Source organism: Sturnira hondurensis, unplaced genomic scaffold, assembly GCF_014824575.4.
Source record: "Sturnira hondurensis isolate 20B ecotype Veracruz unplaced genomic scaffold, ASM1482457v3 Scaffold0006413, whole genome shotgun sequence".
Taxonomy (NCBI): domain Eukaryota; kingdom Metazoa; phylum Chordata; class Mammalia; order Chiroptera; family Phyllostomidae; genus Sturnira; species Sturnira hondurensis.
In genome coordinates this window covers 18,753,227-18,773,881 of record NW_028079044.1, presented here as the reverse complement: position 1 = coordinate 18,773,881, position 20,655 = coordinate 18,753,227, and the positions used below count along the sequence as shown (strand labels likewise).

The window sequence follows — 20,655 nt, the reverse complement described above, 5'->3', positions numbered from 1 at the left end:
GCCTTTAGGGCCCGATGGGGTAATCCAGGATAAATGCCTCCTCTCTAGCTCCTTCACGTCATCACATGTTTTGCCTTCTAAAGTAATATTCACAGTTTCTGGGGATTAGGAAGTGAATGTATCTTTTGGAGGGATTTTTCTGACTACCCCACTTGGCTGTGGGAAGTAGGTACCCTGTGTTGTCAGCCCCAAAGCTTGAGCCAGACAAGCCCACCCCCATGGCCCTGGACCATCCAGAGAATGAAAGAATCTCACTTTTAGCAGAGGGCAGAAAAGGAGTGGATATTTTGCCATTCGATAGCACATAAAGGATGAATAAAATATGTTCACCAGCTTCTGTATCCTGATGTGCTGTAACTTCTTACTAGCTATGATCGAACAAAAATCTTATCTAGCACTGAGGAGAGGCAGCCCTTGATTTTGGAAGACCCTTAAATAGTGCTTTGCATGTATCTTATTTTCTTTTTATCCTCACCACAAACTGATTATATTCATCTCACAGGTGAGGAAACCAAGGCTCAGGGATGTTAAATCTGCCAGTGGCCATACGTAACTGGGATTTAATACAGTTACCACATCTACTTCCTACCCTTGTATATCCTGACCCACCGGGTTCCTCTGCCCAGACACAGGCCATGTGGTCCCAGAAGACCTCATTTCAAATAACATTTCTGTAAATTGCCAAAGTTGGAAAGTGCTCTACTTATTTCTTGTCTTCCCCAGGGGAGAAATCAAACTGTAACTTGAGAGAGTGTTAGGAATTGAACAAACTCAACTGGTAAATATAGGTCAATCTAAGCAAATCTAGATAAATTTAGGTAAGTCCTTATATAACCTTAGGTTGAGGCAGGGAACAGTTATCAAGACAACAGAGGTAGAAGCCATAAGGGGAAGGACCAATAAATTCAACTCCCTGAAGATATATATCTTCTGCATGCTGGCTCAGCTATCTACAGAGTAGAACTCACCGTTAGGGCCTTCCTGAGTGGAAGCTGACGGACTGCCTGCCTGCCTGCTCACCGCCTCCAACTAGACAGGCTGACTTCGACTCCGCTCTGGTCTAGGCGGGCCAGCAGGCATCACTCAGTGCTCAGTTCCTACCTCCGCAGCCACACATGCGAGTACATAGCAGCCCCGCTGGTTAATCTCTCATGACGCCCTAAGTAGAAGGTGGGCCCCAGTCCATAAAAACTGCCCCCACAGTAACATACACATCCCACCTTGTCCTCCGAGGAGATTTCTGGGTTACAGCAAAGCTCTAACTCTTCATACTCTCCACTCATCTCCTTTCCTGGTCTGATCCCAACCATAACTCTGAGACAGAGAAGGTAGGCAGAAATATAAGACACTGGTGATGCTTAATGCATCTTGAATGTCATGGCTGAGGTTCTTTTATAGCAAAAAACCCCCAAACCGATGTTTCAAGTTACCCTAAGCAAAATGTGAAGGATGCACTAGAAAGACACAGTATGTCAGTTGGATTCTTGGCTGTTAGCAACAGCCACCGAGCCTCGCATCTGAGGCAAGAGAGGATTACAAGAAAGCTTTGGGGGCTCACACAATGTGGGGGGCTGGCAGCCTTGCGGAGGAAATGGGCAGGACCCAGGGTGGCAGGAGCCACAGCTGCGATTCTGCGTCCCACAGCAGGAATAAGCAGGGACACTGGCTGTCCCGGCAGCTGCCACATCTTACTTCCTGAAGCTCCTCACAGGCTGGCTTACTTCAAATTCTGGGAGACTGACCGACTGGCTGGGTCTGGGCTGCGGCACAGGGGTGGGGAGACGGAGGCCTGGCTCTAGGAGTTTCCAGAGAGAGAGGCAGTCACTTCTGTTCCCAAAGACTACTCACGAGGATTTGGGGGGAAGGTGTTTTACGAAAGAGAGGTAGAGAGCTGAGAGCCCCACATGACAACCACCCCTAAGGCCATTTCTCAGATTTGGTGCTCCGAGAGACTCATCAGGAATGGGACCCAGGAAAAACCTTTCTCTCTTGGTTCCTTCCACCTCACCTCCTGCTTATGACCTCTTTTTCTCTGACTGCAGAACGTTCTCCACTTGGCCGTGCATGTCGCTCTTTCTGAGCCGCCAGTTTTATTCATCCCAGCTCAGCCAGACACTGAGGCTAGCACCTCTCAGTCTCAACCCCAGGATCTGGGGAGAGATCATCAGATAGGTTTGGCTTGAGTCAGATGTCTTTTCCTGTGGCCAGGGGCTGGTCTCAGAAAACACAGCCCTTTTAAATAGAGAAGATACCCTGAACATCTCCTACACATAGAGGAATACAGTCAGGGGGCATTCTCACTAGGGCTCATTTCTGTACACGGGGTTCTGTGCACGAACAGTTTGAAGAGAACCTACTGTGTGGATAAGTGATGCAGAGAAGTTGTGAGGGGGATGTTTAACCTATAGAGAAGATTGGTTCTTTTCAAAGCACTTTAGTCACACCATATTTGCAAGCAGCTAGGTGCCTCTTAGATTGAACTTTAGCTCTGCCTTAGTAGAGCAGGTTCGTGTTACATTATGCATCCAAATAGAGCCAAACTGTATTTCTTTAAAATAGACCATAATATGGGCTTTCCCTAGATCATCAGAGCCTTGCCCTCCCCAATGAAATTAAATTTCATACTCCCTACTTGGTATGCTTCTCTAAAACTTGACTCTGACGAACTCCCGCCACATACAAAGTACCCTGTAAGTCTTGGTTGTAAATGAGTGAGTGAATGAATCAATAGTTAATCCAAGCCGTTTTTTTTTTGTCTCCAGCAACACAGCGGCCAAGGGAGCAGCAAGATACTTGACCTACCCCAACTGCTCTGCAGAATGGCCCTCTTCCTTCCGCTGGCTTCACTAGCTCCATCCCTACTCTCACCACCGTGGGCCGAGTCACAGTTGTATCTCACAACCCTTTGCTGTAACTTCTAACTGGTCTCTTTACCTCCACTGTGGCCCCTTGCACTTTATTCTCCAAAAAGCAGCCAGGGGGAGTTTTTGAAAAGTAAATCAGATCTTCTTGTTATTCCCCTGGACTTAGCAGACCTCAGGTAGCTTCCCACAGGCCCCGTTGGTTCTCTACAGCTTTACCTCCTCCAGACCTCCGCCCTCACAATCTGTGCTCTAGTCATGTTCTTTCTTTTCTCGTCCTTCCCAGGGCCTTGACCCAGAGTGCTCTCTTCCTTCTCTTTAGAACATGCTGGTCCTCTGCCCCAACCTCAGTCTGGTCCAATGAACTCCTCACTGGCCTTCAGATCTCATTTCAACTAGCCCTCGCTGCCCCTGGGTCCCTGCCATCTGCTCTCATGCCCACCCATTTCTTACACATACAGATTTGTGATGGTCTGTGATTGGCTTGATTATTTCATAAGTATCAGTTTCCTCCACTGAAGTGGAAAGTTCTTAAAGTGCCATAACAAAATATCACAGACTGGGTGACTTAAACAGTAGAAATTGATTTCCTCACTGTTCTGGAGGCTAGAAATTCAAGATCAAGTTGTTGGCTCGCAGGTTTGGTTTCTTCTGAGGCTTCTCTCCTCGGCTTGCAGACAGCTGTCTTCTCATTGTGTCCCCACGTGGTCTTTCCTCTGTGTGCGCACATCCCTGCTCTCTCTTTGTGTGTCCATATTTCCTGTTCGTAGAACACCCATCAGATTAGATTAGAACATGTTGGGAACCGCTCTGCCTGGTTTCAGGAATTGTAACTGCCCCCCATGGCTAAGGCTGAGTGAGCGACCTCCAGACTGTGAGCCACTAAGGAGACAAAGCTTATCTCCCTGGCAGGAGCGCTGCTTCTGCTTCATCCATCTGGCCCTCAGTGCTTGGTTGGTTAGTCAATGACAGGTAAGACCCCTCAGAGGGGGGGCAACCTAAGCCAGACATGATCAGTTGGGAGGCCCTCAAGGAAGGACTCGGGGGGGCACTGCAGGAAAGAGGGGGTGATGGACCCTCGCTCCCCAGCTATTCTGACATGGCCTGAGTCCCCATTTCCCTCTTGGAGAAGCGCTTCCTGACTCTGATCCACTGAAGCCTAAAAACCTGTGACTGGGAAGGCAGTGCAGCCCTTTGCTGGCTAGAGTAGGTTCCAGGGTGATTGGGCCTGAGAAAGAATTCACAAAGTCCAGTGAGGCCTGATTTGCTAAGAGTGCTTTCATTCACATGATAAGGGTCCGAGCAGGAAATGAGTATGTCTCCCAAAGTTTTTATAGCCCCTTAACCTGAGACACTGACTCAGACTAAGCCCTCAGATTGAAATGTTATCTATTGTTTGATCCTTGCCACCTAACATTGATTGATCAGCTTTACCTATATTCCTGTGTGTTACAAACCTAATGAAAGCTGTAGAGGAAGGTTCTTGGTCCTTCTTCTTTGAGAGATTGACCCCTTCTCCTCCCCAAGCAGATCATGTCTTAGCAGATCATGTCTTGGTAGTTTTATTTTCATCCGTGGTGGACGGGGAGACTTGTGGGCAAAGTTTCCCCCCACAAGAACCCACTAACAGCCTTATTTTAACTTTATTTTTAAATTTTTTTTAGATTTTATTTATTTTTAAAGAGAGGAAAAGGGAAAGAGAGTGGGAGAGAAACATCAATGTGTGGTTGCCTCTCGTGTGTCCCCTACTGGGACCTGGCCTGCAACCCAGGCATGTACCCTGACTGGGAATTGAACCAGCAACCCTTTGCTTTACAAGCCTGTGCTCAATCCACTGAGCTACAACAGCCAGGGCTAAAGGCCCTATCTTTAAATATTGTCACATTCCTAACTAGGGATCAGGGCTGCAGTGTCTGGATTTTAGCAGGGTACAATTCAGCCCATACGTAACAGGAACTGTGTTACTTGTGCCCATCGTCGTGTCCCCACCTTCCAGGCTGGGGCTGGGCATGTTGTAGGACACACCTGTCAAATGAATGATTGAGTTTACCCCCCTCCATCCTCCCTCCCTCATCGTGCATTAGGCCAGAGGCAAATGAGAGAGGAGACACCAATTGCAACAGAACTGTAAGTGGCTGCAGGAAATGTTTGCTATCCTGATCTTAAAATTATAGGCCCCTGGGGGAGTGTTGCTCCTTTTTAGTACCTCCTTGTGGGGCCAAACCAGCCCCCAGTCAGCAGCTGACCCTTCCTGCCCTGGTGCTTGTGCCGACAGCTGCGAACCCACCTGTGTAGCCCTCTTTAGGAGGTGAGTCACCCAGCTGCTGGGAGTGCCCATCTACACAGCTCTGGGAAATGGGTGTAGCAATAGGTACTAGGACCTAAAAAAAGGCACACCCTTTTCCAAGGCTCGGAATCCAATCTGAGGAACTAGCAGAAGGGGACTGAAATGGGTTTCCACCGCAGTTTTTAAATACAAAAGTATTTCTCGCTAATATGATAGTGAGAAGCTGAAAAGAGCCTAAGTGTGTAATGATCAGAGAAAGCTTTGTGAATCTAGTACATTCATACGATGGAAAATTATGTAGCTATTGAAAAAAATTTATGAAGAATTTTTAACAATGCAAAAAATGGTTCATGATATAGGACAAGATCTCAGATATATGATAAATACTGTAATTAACATGCATGTATACATACATTCACAGGGAAAAATCTGGTTTGATAAATATCCAAATGCAAATTCTATTTTTTCCTAGACTCAGAGACTTCTTTCTTATATGCTTTTTGTTTCAAAAGTAGCAGCTGTTGCTTTTACAATCATAAAAGAGGGGGCAAAATTTTAAAGGCGGCCGATGCTTCTTGTCAATGAAATTCCTCAGGCCGCGCTTCTCCTGGCGAAGGCGCCTGCCGAGCGCCCGCTCCTCAGCCTGTCCCCGGGGCGTCGCTTCCTCCGCAGGGCGGTCCGGCTGGCTCTGCGGGATTGTGCTGGAATCCCTCGGCAGGAGGAGGCGACCAGCCTGCTCCGCTCAAGGCCGGAGGTGGAAGGTCAGGGGCGGGGCCGAGCCTCACTCCAGTCCTGGAGAGGAATCTGGACAGTAAGGGGCACCCGGAGCTCTGGTGTAGCCCCGGGCCATCACGTCCGCCGCCCAGTCCGCTGTTCCACTGCCAGGTGCAAAACGCCTTGTCATTGGGAGAGTCTGCGGCCGGAGCATTGAGTTACAGCTCAGCCGAGCCTGGGTAGGGCGGCTAAGGTGGAAGATGAGCAGAAACCCCTGTTCTCCGCGGGCGCGCTGACCAGCCTGGAAAGCGCAGCGGGGCGGAGGCCGAAGGTAGCCCCCTGAAGCCGCCCAGGGCTGGCCAGTTCTTCTTGAAGAGCAGCAGATCTGAGAAGGGAGCCAGTGATCTGAACCCGCCGCCCTCTGCCAGCCCTCTCCCTTGAGGGGACCCAAGAGCTGCAACTCGGCCAGCTGCGACCTTACCCAGCCCTCCCCGCGCCCTTGGGCACGCAGGGCCCAGACTCGAGCCAGTCATGCTGAGGGTCTTCATCCTCTATGCCGAGAACGTCCACACCCCAGACACGGACATCAGCGATGCCTACTGCTCCGCAGTGTTTGCAGGTAGGAGGGGCCTGCGATCCCCGCCGGGCGGGGAGGGTGGGGATCAGTTAGGGGATAGCGCGGCTCTCGGTTCCGGAGAGCTCCGGGATGCAAGAGACAAGACTCAACGACCCTGCCAGGCTCGCTTTGAGGGTTGCAAAGATAGACGTCCTCGGGCAGGGCCGACTCAAAGGAAAACTGAGGCAAGGAGGGCGAGGTGACTGAGCGGCGCTTCTCGGAGCCGGGGCTGGGGCTAAGGTGGGCCTGGAAGGCGGGGCCCGCATCTCTCTTCACAGAGGGGTTCTCGTAGCAGTGGTCTTTCCCCGTTGTCAGCAGCAAAGCACTGTGCTGTCCGGCTCCCCAACCCACCCAGGAAGGCTGGGCCCCAGGCCTATTTATAACCTAGCTCTGGTCTCGCGGGGCCTGGGCCTGGCGCTCTGCTCAGCCTTTGCTCTCTGTCACAGGCGAGGCTGGCAAGCAGGGAGCCACTGAGGGCAGAGGCACCGCCCACCAGTCCAGGGGTCCTGCCCTGGCTTTGGGCACAGGGTGGGGGAAACCTAGCAGCTGGAACAGCTGTATTAGTGCCAACCTCTAGGAACTTTATCCTCCTACCCCAAGACTGGAGCATGTGTGTATGTGTGTGTGTGTAGGGGGGTGATATTTGGGGGCCACCATCAGATTGGTGGTGGTATCCACCAATCTGGTGGATGGTATCTCCACCAGAGAGATATTGGTGGTGGTATCTCCATCATCAGATTGGGGTTTCCTGAAGCAGGAACCTTCTCCCCTATCAGATTGGGATCTTCTGCAAGATGATCTCCACATGGTTATGATGACTTTCCTTTGAGGAGGTGAGGATTGGACCCTGTTTCCTTACCCTAGACCCCTTCAGGGCCAAGCCAGAGCTGGGGCTGCATACACAGCGTGGGGTCTTTAGGTTTGGAGCCACACTGTGAAAGAAGGACTGGGGGAAAGAGTGTGGGAGTTGTGCCTCCACCCACCCTGTGCATTCCTCCCAGCCTTTGTCACTGTCCTTCCCCTTTTCCCTAGAGATCTGGTTACATCCCAGGCCTCTGGAAATCATAGCATCAGCTGGTCCCTGGTCATCCAGCAGAACTTATCTTTTAGTTTCATAAACTCTTGGTCCTACCTACCCCCAGAGGCCTGTGTGCACACAGGCTCCCAGAAGCACGTGTGTCTGGAAGTGCACGTGACATCTGTGGTGTTCCAAGAAGCAGACAGTCGTAGAACGCAGAGTGTGTAGCACACACAGAAGTGTTGTAACAAGTGCACATGAACACACGCCTGGATGTCAGATTTGGGGCTTCTCCTGGAGTCACTGAAGGGGCTGATGGCCAGAAAAGCAGCCTAGACCAAGAGGAGGGACAGAGGGGGCACCAGAGGTGACACTCCAGCTGTGTTTTCCCCTAACACTCAGCTTTGACCTGTTCTCCACCAGGAGTTGCCTCTGGAAACAACCTTTAGCAAGATGTTTCCAGGGGAAGGATGAGGGAATGAGTTGGCGGGGGTACGCCACACTTCCTGTTTTTTCTAGGCTCTGGACAGGCCAGGCCAGTGGTTCACCTTCAGGGCCCAAGCCTGGCTAGCAGCCTGGCTGAGGGCCCTGGGCTCCACATTGTACAACTCCAGGGAGCACCGTTTACACCGAAAATATCCTTGTGCCTGAGGGGCGGGAGGACACTCTCAGGCTGTGCCTTAAGAAGCTGCCTGTCCCTTCGGTACCCCTCCCCCATCACCATCCCTCGGGCCAAGGGCTGAACAGGCTTTGTGAATAGCACTCTCTGGAGCTTCCTGGTGCACCAATGCTGGAGAGGGACCCCTAAGAAGGACCATCTTAGAGTCCCTGCTTCTATTTTTAGGGGTCTGGTCTCCTTTGGTGTCCAGATTTTCCTTCACCTTCCCTGATCACACTCCACCCCACCAACCTGCCAATCCCCACCTCCTAGTACACACATAGCTATCTCATACTTTATGGTTCCCCTACCCAGTCCAGGTTCAGAAAACTATCAGGAGAGAGAATGAATAATGAATGGGGTAGCACTTTCTAACCCCAGAAGTACTTCACTCACAGGAAGTATTGCTGGTGTGGCTTCTCTTTTGTCGTTATTTCAGCCTCCAGGGCCATCTTTGGAACAGTCTCCCCCATCATCTGCACATGTCCCTCCCCCGCATCTGCCAGTCTGAGATCCTGCGCTTTTCCTGCTGCTTGGCCCTTTGGGGTGGGCTCCCCCTTCCCTGGGGAGAAAGGAAGTTCTTTGTGCTGTGAGTGCCCCCATCCTGGGAAGGGGCCTGGCTGGGACCCCCACTTGCAGCAGCAGTCAGAGTCACTGTTAGGCAGTCCTGGGGAATGCAGTTCCTCCCTCACCCAGCCCTGGCCACATTCCACCTCTTGCACTGGATAAGCTCTTAGCCCATGTCCAAATTTGGCCTCCCTGCGGCATTCAGGCCTGCTAACCCTGCTTCTCCTAGCCAGGGCCAGGTTGGAGAATGATTACAGGGAAGGCTCTGGTCTCAAGAACACACTGCCCCGAGCAAAACATCCTTTTGGGAAGCCCTCCTCACTAGCTGGACCCGATCTGGCCTTCTCAGGCCCTTTAGGCCTGGGCCTATCAAGCCCCTCCTTTGGCTACCCAGTCATAATATCCCACAGTGACACCTCTTGGCTCCTCCGTGCGTGCCTAAATCCACTTTCTGCTCACAGCAGCTTGGAGAGGCTTATGGACCAAAAGGGGCCACATGCTAAACCCCACGAGCTTGGGGGAGGCCTGCAGGGTGGCCTCACAAAGGGAAAGGAAACACACAGAATGGCCTGAACACGAACATTTCTAAGTACAAGTGAGCCACGTCAGGTAGTCCCGTCTCAAGCCTGTAGCTTCCTTAATAAAGGTTAGTCTACCTTAAGCAAACCTGTTTACTGTCTTTTTGCAGCTAAGATGACATACCTTTGAAATGTCAGAGTGGCCGCCTTTCCACTGCCCCTCAGGGCACAAGCACCGAGGCCACAGAACCCTTCACTGTTATCTTGTCCACATACCATCTCTATGTGCTGTAAATGTTAAGTGTCCTGTACATACCAATGTAAAAGAGTATGTGTCTCTTCATTTTGCTCCTTAAAAATATTTACTTATTTACTGATTTTGGAGAGAGACAGAGAGAAGCAAGGGGTGGGGAGAGGGCGAAGCACTGATTTTGTTGTCCCACCCATCTGTGTATTCATTGGTTGCTTCTCACATGTGCTCTGACCGAGGATGGAACCTGCAACCTTGGTGTATCGGGAAGATGTTCTAACTAACTGAGCTACCCAGCCAGGGCTCTCCATTTTATTCTTTATCCAGTCCTAGAGAACCCCGCCCCCCACTCTGCTTTCTTCTGCCTCCCTAATCTAGTGAACTTCGTGTGACCCTCTTTAGTACTCATTTGATTCTAACGTATAAAATAGCTGTAAAACTGCCTTTCTCTAGAGCATTTGCTCAGTCCTTAGAGATTTTGCTTCCCAGCAATTCTTAACAGTTCGGTTCAAATAAACTTTTAGAAGACTTTTCTTAAGGCTGGACATTCTTTGTTGACAGGTCAAAGGACAGGGGAATTATCCTCCTTTACAGATGAGCAAATAGGCCCAGAGAAGTGCAGGGGTCTGGCCAAGGTCACACAGTGGCTAAAGCCACTCCCTCCCACACCACCCCCACTATCAGTCCCTTTGCTGTTATCGGCACCCGTGGCTCAGGAATAAGACAGTGCTTTGGAGAGCACGCCATGTGCTGCCCACCCCGGGGCAGACTCTGAGCCAGCCCAGAAGAGGGCTGTGCTTGGGGTGCCCGGTGTAGGGGACGTGCAAGGCTGCGGGGAACACCACTGTGAAACAAATACCACAGGATGGAGGATTCTGATTTTGAAATGTATCCATCTCAAGGAGAGAGAATGGTATTCATTGAGCACAAACAATGTACCATTTTCAGATGGCTTTCTTTAACCCCCCACGACAGTCCTTTGAAAGACATATTTAACTGATACTGTGCTTATTAGGTGCCAAGTGCTGTTCTAAATATGACTTATGTATTCTGAGCTATGCTGTGTTACATTTCATTACATTTGTACGAAGTACTTACGTGTAGGTTCTTAATCCTCCTAGCAACCATATATGGCAGCAACTATCATCACCCCCCATTTACAGATGACAAAACTGAGGCACAAAGAGGTCAGGTTATACACTGATAAGTAGTGGAGTTGGGATGACTGAGGGAAGAGGGCAGAAAGCTGAGCTGAATCATCCACACTCCGAGAAATTTTCGGACTCTGGCAAATGTGCCCTGAAGGAGTCCTGTAAGGTCACATGCAGAGTGTTCAACTCAGGGTTGACGCACTGAGCAGGAGGGCGAGGTTTGCTTGCTTCTTGGGCACTAACGTCAGGCCTTGGGAAGAAAACAGAGCAGGCCAGCTGGCCCAGGGCCAACAGCAAGAAGGAGCCCTGTTAGAAGTACCCCTTCCTTGACGGCTGGAGAGGTAGGGCCCCAAATAAATGACAGAAGGGGATAGGAGTCACAAACTCACATGCCGTGGGAGCCTGGAAAGTGGTGTAGCTAAGATAAGGCCAGAGAGAACAGCACATGCATACTGGGTGCGTGGTTGGCGGCAGGGTGAGTTGCCCACAGCTGCCAGGAGATCAGTGTTAGGCAGAGAATTTGCGCCCATGTGCCAGCCTCTCTGATTTTTCAAGAGAAGCTAAAATCAAGATCTGTGTGGGAACTCCCCTAATGTTTAATCAAGGTACAATATTGTTATAAAAACATTGTGTTAGGCAAAGGCAGCAGGTCTATAAACTGGATGTGTCCCTGGGGGACACCCGTGACAGCACCTGAGGCTCCGTATTTCATCGAATCTTGGAGGCTTTCGTCCCAGGCTCTCTGGGAAATGGGCAGCCAGTTTTCTCCCAGTTGGGGTTGTCAGCCAGCACCCGTCTGCAGCTACATTGAGGGGACTGGGCCTTGCAGGAGTGCTTTGGTTGCCTCCCCGCTACTTCTATTGACTTTGAAATGTCACTGAAGTCCACATGACATCTTAAGTGAAAACTGGGCTTGCCGTGCAAACTCAGCTTAAAAACAGGTCCCCTCACCCTCTCACTGCACGGCGTGGCTCCTAAGCTGGCTCTGTCACGTCCGTGGTGGGGCTGGAGTTCTCAGGGCTGCCGGGGATCTGCCCTTACCTGCGGCGTTAGGTGGGATACACGCCGGGCTGTTTGTTAGCAAGGCCTGCCTGACGGTGGTCTGAACATCGTCATCTCTCACTCACACGATGGTGGATGTGTAGGCGGTTCTGACCCACAGTGCTGTCCAGAGCTCCAGGTCCTCTGTCTTGTTGCTCTGCTGTCCCCATGCTGACAATGTGTTTGGTGATGGTTCACTGTCACAATTTGCATCATAGCAAGGGCAGGCGTGCCCCTTCCCTGTGAGGACACAACCAGGAAGTCACATGCATCCCTTCTGCTCACATCCTACTGATCAGCACTTGTTTTCATGGTCACATCTAGCTGTGAGAAAGGCTGGGAAATTTAGTCTTTCTATTTGGGTGGCCATAGTAAAACTCTTCTATGGAAGAAGGAGAGGACATACGGGAGGCAGACAAGCGGAGGTCTCACACACACTCTTCATGAAAGGTGCATTCCTGATACAAGTGACCCTGGGATGAAGGCCCCCTCGAGTACCAGGCCTCAGCATGATGTCCCCAAGGGAAGAGTCAGCAGTCTGCCTGGGGAGGAGTCCTGGGCGGTGAGCTGCAGCCAGGGCAGGAAGCTGGAGGCTGGGATGGAAGACAGGCCTCAGGAAGAGTCCAAGAACCAGGACAGCAGCTGCTGCATTTCTGGTTCACAGAACAGGTATGTGGAGCCTCTGTTCTTTGGACACAAGCCAGGTGTTTGTCAAAGCCCCTTGGAAGAGTCCCTGGAAATGTTCAACACGCTCCCTCAGATTTCCTGTGCTGACCGACAGCTTAGAGCAGGAATAGGGGGCAGGGTGTGGTGCAGTGAGAGAAAGCAGCAAAACCAAGAATCATTCTGACAGTAAAAATATACATCCCGAACCCTCATACCCGAAACTCCCCCTAGGGGGCAGTACTATCCTCTTTGAGAACCACTGGCTTAGCCTCATCTCGGGGTGGAAGGAACGCTGGAGAGCGAAGCCCCGTACAATGACCAGGACACCAACCCTAGAGGGCCTTCCTGTGCTCCGGAATACCTGGCTGACTTAGACGGCCTTGATGGACTCCACACTCTAACTAGACAGCAAACAAATAATTACGCTAAGCTATTCTGTACCATCTTGACGGTGCTAAGAGGGAAAAGTGCCACTGAGCAACCTGGATGGGGAGGATGAAGGAGGCTGGCCCTGTAAGGACAGTGGGGGAGGGGCGTGGTGACAGATGGTGACTAGACTTATCATGGTGAGCACATGGTAAGGTATATAGATGTTGAATGACTTTGTGGCACACCCGAAACTACTGTAATACTGTATGCCAGCTATATTTAAGAAACAGTTCTAGAGGGCAGCGGGGTGGGGGTGGGGAGGAAGGCAGTTGCAGGCAGAGAGGGCATCAGAGCTTCAAATTGGGAGGGAGCTCAGCGTGTTCCAGAAACAGAAGCCACTGGCACTGGAACTCAGAGTCGGGGGCTGAATGGCCTGTCCCTCTGGGTGGAGGTAAGATATCTGGGCTTTGTCCCCTGAGCATGAGTGGCTCTGAGGGATTTTCTGCAGGGTAGTGAGTGACTTCATCGCATTTGTTTTAAGATCACCTGGCTCCAGTGTGGAAAACAAGCAAAGGTGCCCATCTCATTATGAAGGTGGGCAGGGTCCCCCAGGGACAGTGGTAGAGCAGGAGAAAGAGGGCCTGAGTCAGAAGGAGAAGACACAAACTTTAAGACCGAGGAGAGGACAGCCTTGGACTCGCCACTGAGTGGGTGAGAGTGACCAGGACCTGGTGCCCATGTGCCTGGTAGGAGTGCAGATGATTCATTCCTGATGACCGGGCACAGAGGCTCCTGGGGGCCAGGCGGCTGGGAGCCTAAGTCCTCTACCCCTCAAACAGGGAGCAAGCAGAGCAAGGATGGTGACGGGGTGTTGCGGGTATGAGTAGAGAAAAGTGCGGAATTGCAGTCTAGGAGAGAAGGAGACTGAAGGGGCTAGAAATATAGTGTGATTGCCAGGCAGCGGGGGCCCACCTGAGTCAGGCAGGGGTCACGAATATCAAGTGACTGGGGCAGGTTAGCTGTGTTATTCTTCAACACCTTTAGCGGTTAGGGTGCAGGCGTGGACTAGGCAGAGGTGGATTTCACCCGGTTATGGTTTCTCTACATGAAACGCTGGCTCCTCAAGCTAAGAAAGGGAGTTACAGTTGTGGGGTTTTTTTTTTGCAGCAAAATGATGATAACTAATCACTGAATTTAGGCTGAGAAAGCCACTCAGCGATGACTTGGGAGGTGGGAGGGGGACCTTTCTGGTGCTAGGTGCTGAGTGTAGAGGTGTAGAGGTGAGAAGCCAGGGCCCTTCTGGTCAAGAAGTTCATCAGCTGCAAAGCAACCAAACATAATGCGGGAAAGTGTGTCAAGGGCTGTCACCACTCAACGCTACACTATAACCAATTTGCCCCCACGGTGGGGCGAGGGAACCCAGAGACTGCTGTAGGGGCTGACGCCAGGGACCAAATAGGCATCGGATGGACCCTTGTGCTCCGGGGACGCAATATTGTTTGGACAGACTTCTGTCTCTGGAGAGGAGCGACTCCAGACTGCTCTGAAGAAGGCGCAGAGGCGGGTTCGCGAGGGCTCGAGCGCGGGGCACCCAGCAGCCAGACCCGCTGTCTGAGCTCTGAGATCGGGAATGGGGCTGTCGGGGTCGGTCGGGAGGCACCGAGGCTGGTGGCTCCCAGCGCAGCGCGCGTTTCGTTGCTCCGCACACTCCATGCAGTCCTTCAGCGCTCGCACCCAGTTGTAGTTTCTTGCAGACACATTTTTGTCCCTGAAGCTTGCTCTCCCCATCCTCCCGCTTTCGCTCATTTCTCCTTAGCCACTACCCGCCAAGCGTCCTCGGTTCTCAGGCGGCCGGCACGCAGCGGGGGACAGGGGGGCAGCGCAGCCTTTGTGCTGCAGCCGGGAAGTGGCACGGTGAAGTACCGGGCCCTAGAGCCCCGGCTGGGCGGGGAGCCCTGGACGCTGGGGGCTCCCGCGAGCAGGGCCAGCGTGCGCCGTATCCACGCTGCCTGGCGGACTTGTGCTCCCCGCGTCAGTGGCGCTGTCATTCCGGACGCGGGCGGGGACCCGCGGAGGGAGGACCAGCGCTCCCACAGGAGCACTTCTGATTCCTGCCCCGCCCCGCCCGCGTGGGGAGGGTCCGCCCAGCGAGTGTCTGGTGTCCTCCCCGAGGCCTCTCCCAGGCGTTCGGACTTCTCCGAGGAGGTGCAGTGGAGACCACAGCTGCCCCTCGGTGTGTTTCTGGGCTCCGCGCTCCCGCTCCCCGCCCGCGCGACTCTGCGCTCCCCCCGGCGCCTGCCTGAACCATGCTGTGCTGCCTGCTGGTGAGGGCCAGCAACCTCCCTAGTGCGAAGAAAGACCAGCGCAGCGACCCGGTCGCCAGCTTGACCTTCCGAGGTGAGAGCCCCTTGGCCACCCGACTCAGCACACACCTCCGGGTCTGAGACCGAGGTTCTACCACTAACCCTAGTCCAAGCCACAGTTTTCTTCCTCTGTGGTCAGGGTCAGGAGTCTCAGCAATCTTCTGTAGAGGGCTGGGGAGGAGGAGAAGGAAACAGCACGATACATGCCACAGTGCTTTGAAATTTTGGAAAAGTGAGTATGCTGTATTGTGTCAACAGTTAGCCACTTTTCTAAGACCTATACCCAAGAGGAATAAAGTGCGAGCCTGTACTAATCATAAGGGTGCGAACAGAGAGGGGAATCTGGGTGTGTAGATGGTGTGCTTTGAAACCTTTATGTCATTCATCCATCTATTCATTCTCCCATCTTTATTGAACACCGGCCTTATTGAATCCACCAGGTCTCTGCTGGGAATAAAAGGAACAGAATAGGTGAGATACGGCCTTAACGAAGGATTTTGAGGGGCATCAAGGATGTTTTTTAAATTCAGAGAGCCTAAGTGACTGCCCACACGTGGAGCTTAGACAAGAGAGGTCCCCCCTGTGCGTTTTGGGGGCAACGGAGGACCTACCACCCCCCTCTCACCAGGCACGTTTAACCCCTTACTTTAAGGCAGTCATTCCCACAGGACAAGGTGTCTTAGGAGGGGAAAGGGAAGAGGAAAAATCTGTCAAAATTGAGAGAAGGAACAATGGCTGTGAGTCAGGACCCCAGTCCTGCAAAGAAAGATAAATAAGGAGAGGAGAGGGAGTTTTCCTCTTGTCAGGATGCATGTCCTGTGGTTTGGTAGAATTAAAATAATACATGTATCACAAAACATGACGAAATCTAGAGGGAGAAATGGCTGGTGTTCTTAGGAGGCTTGAAAACAATAGGGGCACTTTTAGCTCCGACTCATGATCTCCCTCTGCTCCCCAAGGAACCCCAAATATTCAGTACTAATAACCACGGATGAAAGACACAGTTTGGCAAAGCGAGACCTCTGTGCAGCTTTGACTCTTTGCTATGGGTTAATTTGCATTGCATTTCTTTTTTGAGAAGTATGAGTTGGTTTTAGGAAACTGCTATTTTCATTCATTGGTGACATTCCTGGATGCCCACTTGTGGGGGCAACTTTGCCCACAAGTCCCCCCATCCACCACGGATGAAAATGAAACTACCAAGACATGATTCGCTTGGGGAGGAGAGGTAGTCAATCTCTCAGAGGAGAAGGACCAAGAACCCCTTCCTCAATGGCTTTTATTAGGTTTGGAACACACAGGAATATAGGTAAAGCTCATCGATCAATGTCAGGCAGCAAGGATCAAACAGTAGATAACATTTCAAAGAAATCTGGGGGCTTAGTCTGAGTCAGTGTCTCAGGTTAGGGGGCTGTAAAAACTTTGGGAGACATATTCATTTCCTGCTTGGACCCTTATCATATGAATGAAAGCACTCTTAGCAAATCAGGCCTCACTGGACTTTAAGAATTCTTTCTTAGGCCCAATCACCCTGGAACCTACTCTAGCCAGCAAAGGGCTGCACTGCCTTCCCAGTCACAGGTTTTTAGGCTTCAGTGGATCAGAGTCAGGAAGCGCTTCTCCAAGAGGGAAATGGGGACTCAGGCCATGTCAGAATAGCCGGGGAGCGAGAGTCCATCACCCCCTCTTTCCTGCAGCCCCCTCCCCGAGTCCTTCCTTGAGGGCCTCCCAACTGATCATGTCTGGCTTAGGTTGCCCCCCCTCTGAGGGGTCTTACCTGTCATTGACTAACCAACCAAGCACTGAGGGCCAGATGGATGAAGCAGAAGCAGCGCTCCTGCCAGGGAGATAAGCTTTGTCTCCTTAGTGGCTCACAGTCTGGAGGTCGCTCACTCAGCCTTATCTATGGGGGGCAGTTACAACTCCTGAAACCATGCAGAGCGGTTCCCAACACCCACTATGAAAGGCAACTTCAGGACACGGTTCCTAGCTCTCTCCTATCCATCAGACTCTGCCTAAGCCATTCCTGCACAGAAATTGTGAGGCTACCACTGGTTGGAAATGAAGTTCCCAAAGGACCCTGAGCCCAGGGACCCACATCAGCCTAGTTCTTTCAGATGCTTTGGAACTCTTTCGGGTCTGTTCACAGCTCTCTTTCCCTGGTTCTGTGACAGTGTTCTGGTAGCTACTAATCTCATTCTGCCAATAAGGGTACGGAAACCTGGGGAAATTAAATGATGTGTCCGGGTCAGTGGTTGTGACTGGGAACTACCAGTGCTTGGAGTGGGCAATGACCCTGAGTCAGGTAGGTGACTCAACAGGTAACCTATTGAGGTCCCTCTTGGTTGTTGCTCTGGGCCAGGTACCCTGTGTGCGTAGCTGCTGTCCTCCCCCAATCCCTGCATGCCCCACCTGCCCTTTATGATGCCTTACTGTTTAGGCACTGACAACCCCCCTGCAAAACTGAAATATAATAGTGTGTAACATACCCAATTGTTCAAAGGGCATTTGTCTTTCAGAGCCCCATTGCAATGCCACCTTCTCCAGGGAGGCACCCAGGATTCCCCTGGCTATCATTACTCTTTCTTCTTTGGATGCACAACACTTAGCACACTCACGCCAGTCTGTCTGTGCTCAGTACTCAGCTCCACACTCAGGATCTTGTGACTCCTTGAGAACAGCAGCCTATCCTCAGCACTGGGCATCAGGATGCCCAGGGCTTGGTGCACATAGGTGCTCTGTAGTGTGTGCACCCTTTCTTGTCCAGCCTCTGGACATCACGTAGTCTGGGGCAGTGGTCTTCATACTTTCCTGTGCCTGAGAATCCTCTGGAGGTTGTGGGTCCCATCCACAGAGGTTCTGATGCAGCAGATGTAAGAGACCTGAAAATCAGCACTGATCACCTACTATCAGTTTCCTTTTGGAAACACACCTTGGGAGAAATTGATGTGAGATATACTGAAAGGTGAAATTAACATGACCCCCCCCTCCCAGGGGAAATTCATGCTACAGTTTGGAGCTGAGCTGATTCTTAGAGAGAGAGGCCCTTGGAATTGGTCCCCGAATTTACAGATCATCTAGACTGAGGTATGCAACCCTGGTTGCACACTAGAGTCTTTAAAAAAAATCCACTGCTTGTTCCCTCCTCTCTTGAAGCTAAATCTCTGGAGGAGGCGTCCAGGTATAGGTGTTTCTACAAAATCTCCAAATAAGCGGATGTGCTGTCAGGGTTGAGAACCCCTGAGCCCAACCCCCTCGTGGCACAGAGGGGTCTGTGGCCTGCTTGTAGAGAAGGCAGACTGCACTGTGCACCTGGCTCCCACACAGGCCCCAAGTGCAAGGGCCTGGCCAGCCCCGCTTTCCACGCAGTTGTTCCCCCAGCATTCCAACCTCAGATGTAATTTCAAGACCTGCCTCCCAAAATAGACTATGAGCTCTGGAAGGCCCGACACTGAGGGCACTTTTTTGGTTTCCCTGTCTCAGGGCTTTAGGGTGGAGATGATTAATGAATTCTTTTCATTCCTTTGTTCTTGCCTTAATTAACTAGTTAACTAAAACTTCCATGAGTACCTGGGCTGTGGTAGATATTTTTGACTGATTGTCTTTGTCAATGAGCAGCTCCATTTCCTGTAGCTTTTAGTGCTCTGCCCTTTATTCTGCCCTGCCCATTTCTGCCCTGCAATATGATTATTAATGTTCCTCCATTCATGCATTGAGTTCATTGAACACGTGTGTATTGAGTGCTGTTCCAGGTGCGCAGGAAACACCTAAGAACAAAACCAGATCCTTGTTCCCTTGGACAATTGGCTTCCCCAGGTTCACTAACCAGAAAACGGAGTCATTACTCTGTCTCTTCTCCCTCCCTAATTCCTCCCCATGTCCCTTCAGCTAACCCCACCTCCTTTCTCCTCCCTTCTGCCTCCTGGGTGGTCTCTAGACTTTGGGCAGGAGCCTGGGGGAATCTTGTAGAACTGTCCACAGGCTAAGACACACCTGAGGGGCAGACCTGACTCACCTGTGTGGGGAAGGTGGGCTGAGGGGGCACTGGATTCTCTGAATCTGGCTCTTTAAACATTAGCAATGACTTTAAAACCTTGTAAGTAGCCTTCTGATTTATTTTAGTGAACATAGTGTGCCCTCAATGTATAAAAGGATATATTATAGAGGGCCATGAAGCAAAAGTAATGAGTGGCCCCAAATCCTGACACTTTGAATTAATTTACTTATAACTTGACATATATCCTTGAAGACTATTTTTCACTAAAAAAAGGGCAATTTTAGTTGTGAACTTTAAGACCCAAATAAAGTACATCAAATAGACATGTATGCTTTAATGCCGGGATTCTCAGCCGGGGGTGACCTTGTTCCTTAGGGGACATGTGGCACTGTCTGGAGACACTTTGGGTGTGTGGGTGTGTGTGCTCGCACTCACTGTGAGCACCGAGGGTGCAGGCCAGGGACGCTGCAGACCATCTGGCCGCGCCCTGGACAGGGACGCCCCTCCTCCCACAATAAATGTCCAGACTTAAATGTGAGAAGTGCCGGAGTCGACAAGCCCTGATTTAACAGGCAAATCATGAAGGAAACGCCCATGCATGTCACCCAGGTCAAGAAATGGAGTCTTGATGGCCCCACCCTTCCACCGGAAAACCCCAGGACCCTTGCCTTTTTTTTTCTAGAGTAATCTCATTCCAGATACCTTTTTCCAATGTTTGTTAATTTTCTCTCAACAATAAACCAGGGGCATTTTTCTATGTTGGTAAATATTCTTCTCCATGCCCTTTTAAATGTCTGCATAGTATTCTAATATATGGATGCACCATAATTCAGTTATTCAACTTCCCACTGCTGAATATTTAGGTTATACCAACCTTTTAATATGTATAGTCAATGATTAAATTATACTGTCACTGTGAGAATTATCCCAGTGTCTAAATCTTTGCCTACATATTATTCCCTTTGACTATCAGAAGCAAATATCAGAAGTGGCATTGCTGTGTCAGAGTTTGGGTATTTAAGGCTTTGCCGCATTTCCCAAGTTGCTCTCTTGAGACTCCCTACTGACTCTACCCTCCCATCAGTGGAGCGTGGGGGCCTGTTTACTTATAACCCCCCCAACACAAAGCATTATCACACAGATCTTTAATACGTTAAAGGCTCAAATAGCATTTGCAATGTTTCAAAGTTTTTACCTATTTGAATTTATTTTTACTGAATTGCTTTTTAAGTTGCCCATTTTGATGGGACCAGGGTGTTTGTCTGTTCCTTAATTAGCTGCAAGTGCTCTTGATATACTAAGAATGTTAAAATTTTGTCATAGATGTTCCCAACGTCTTCCCAAGTTTTAACTGGCCTTTTGCATTTCAAGATTACCTCTCAGACTACCTCCCACCACCTCAGTGTATGGACCTGCCGCCACTGCCACTATATGGACTGCCTGTTTCCTGGAAAGGGTGGTTTTTGTTAGAATTTAGCAAGACGGAGAAGGGGTGGGAGTCCTTGTGGGAAAGAAGGGCAGGGCTTCTTCTGGGGAGGGTGGGAAATGAGAGCGGCCCAGTTCTTGGGGTGCCCAGGCT

At 50.9% G+C, this 20,655-nt stretch overlaps 1 protein-coding gene and 1 long non-coding RNA gene across 18 annotated transcripts in view; one reads left to right on the top strand and one right to left on the bottom strand.

The window, feature by feature from the left end:
• Positions 1–5,581: 5,581 nt before the first annotated feature.
• On the bottom strand, positions 5,582–7,643 carry LOC118988481 (uncharacterized). 2 transcript variants are annotated; one of them, XR_005066781.1, is made up of 4 exons: positions 7,611–7,643; positions 7,338–7,424; positions 6,344–6,492; positions 5,582–5,940 (listed from the first exon to the last, which is right to left on the bottom strand). It is a non-coding gene; the product is annotated as an uncharacterized LOC118988481 (long non-coding RNA). The 2 variants fall into 2 exon arrangements; XR_005066780.1 differs by having other exon boundaries at positions 5,582–6,492.
• Positions 6,375–20,655, top strand: part of DYSF (dysferlin) — a 201,053-nt gene continuing 186,772 nt past the window's right edge. For 8 of the 16 annotated variants that reach the window (XM_037048124.1, XM_037048120.1, XM_037048122.1 and 5 more), the window contains exon 1: positions 6,375–6,481. In XM_037048124.1, the coding sequence (XP_036904019.1) occupies positions 6,394–6,481 (88 nt within the window). In that variant the 5' untranslated portion in view covers positions 6,375–6,393. Of the gene's footprint in view, positions 6,482–14,774; positions 15,114–20,655 lie in introns of those variants that run through there. The other 8 variants (XM_037048123.1, XM_037048119.1, XM_037048121.1 and 5 more) reach the window with 1 other exon arrangement.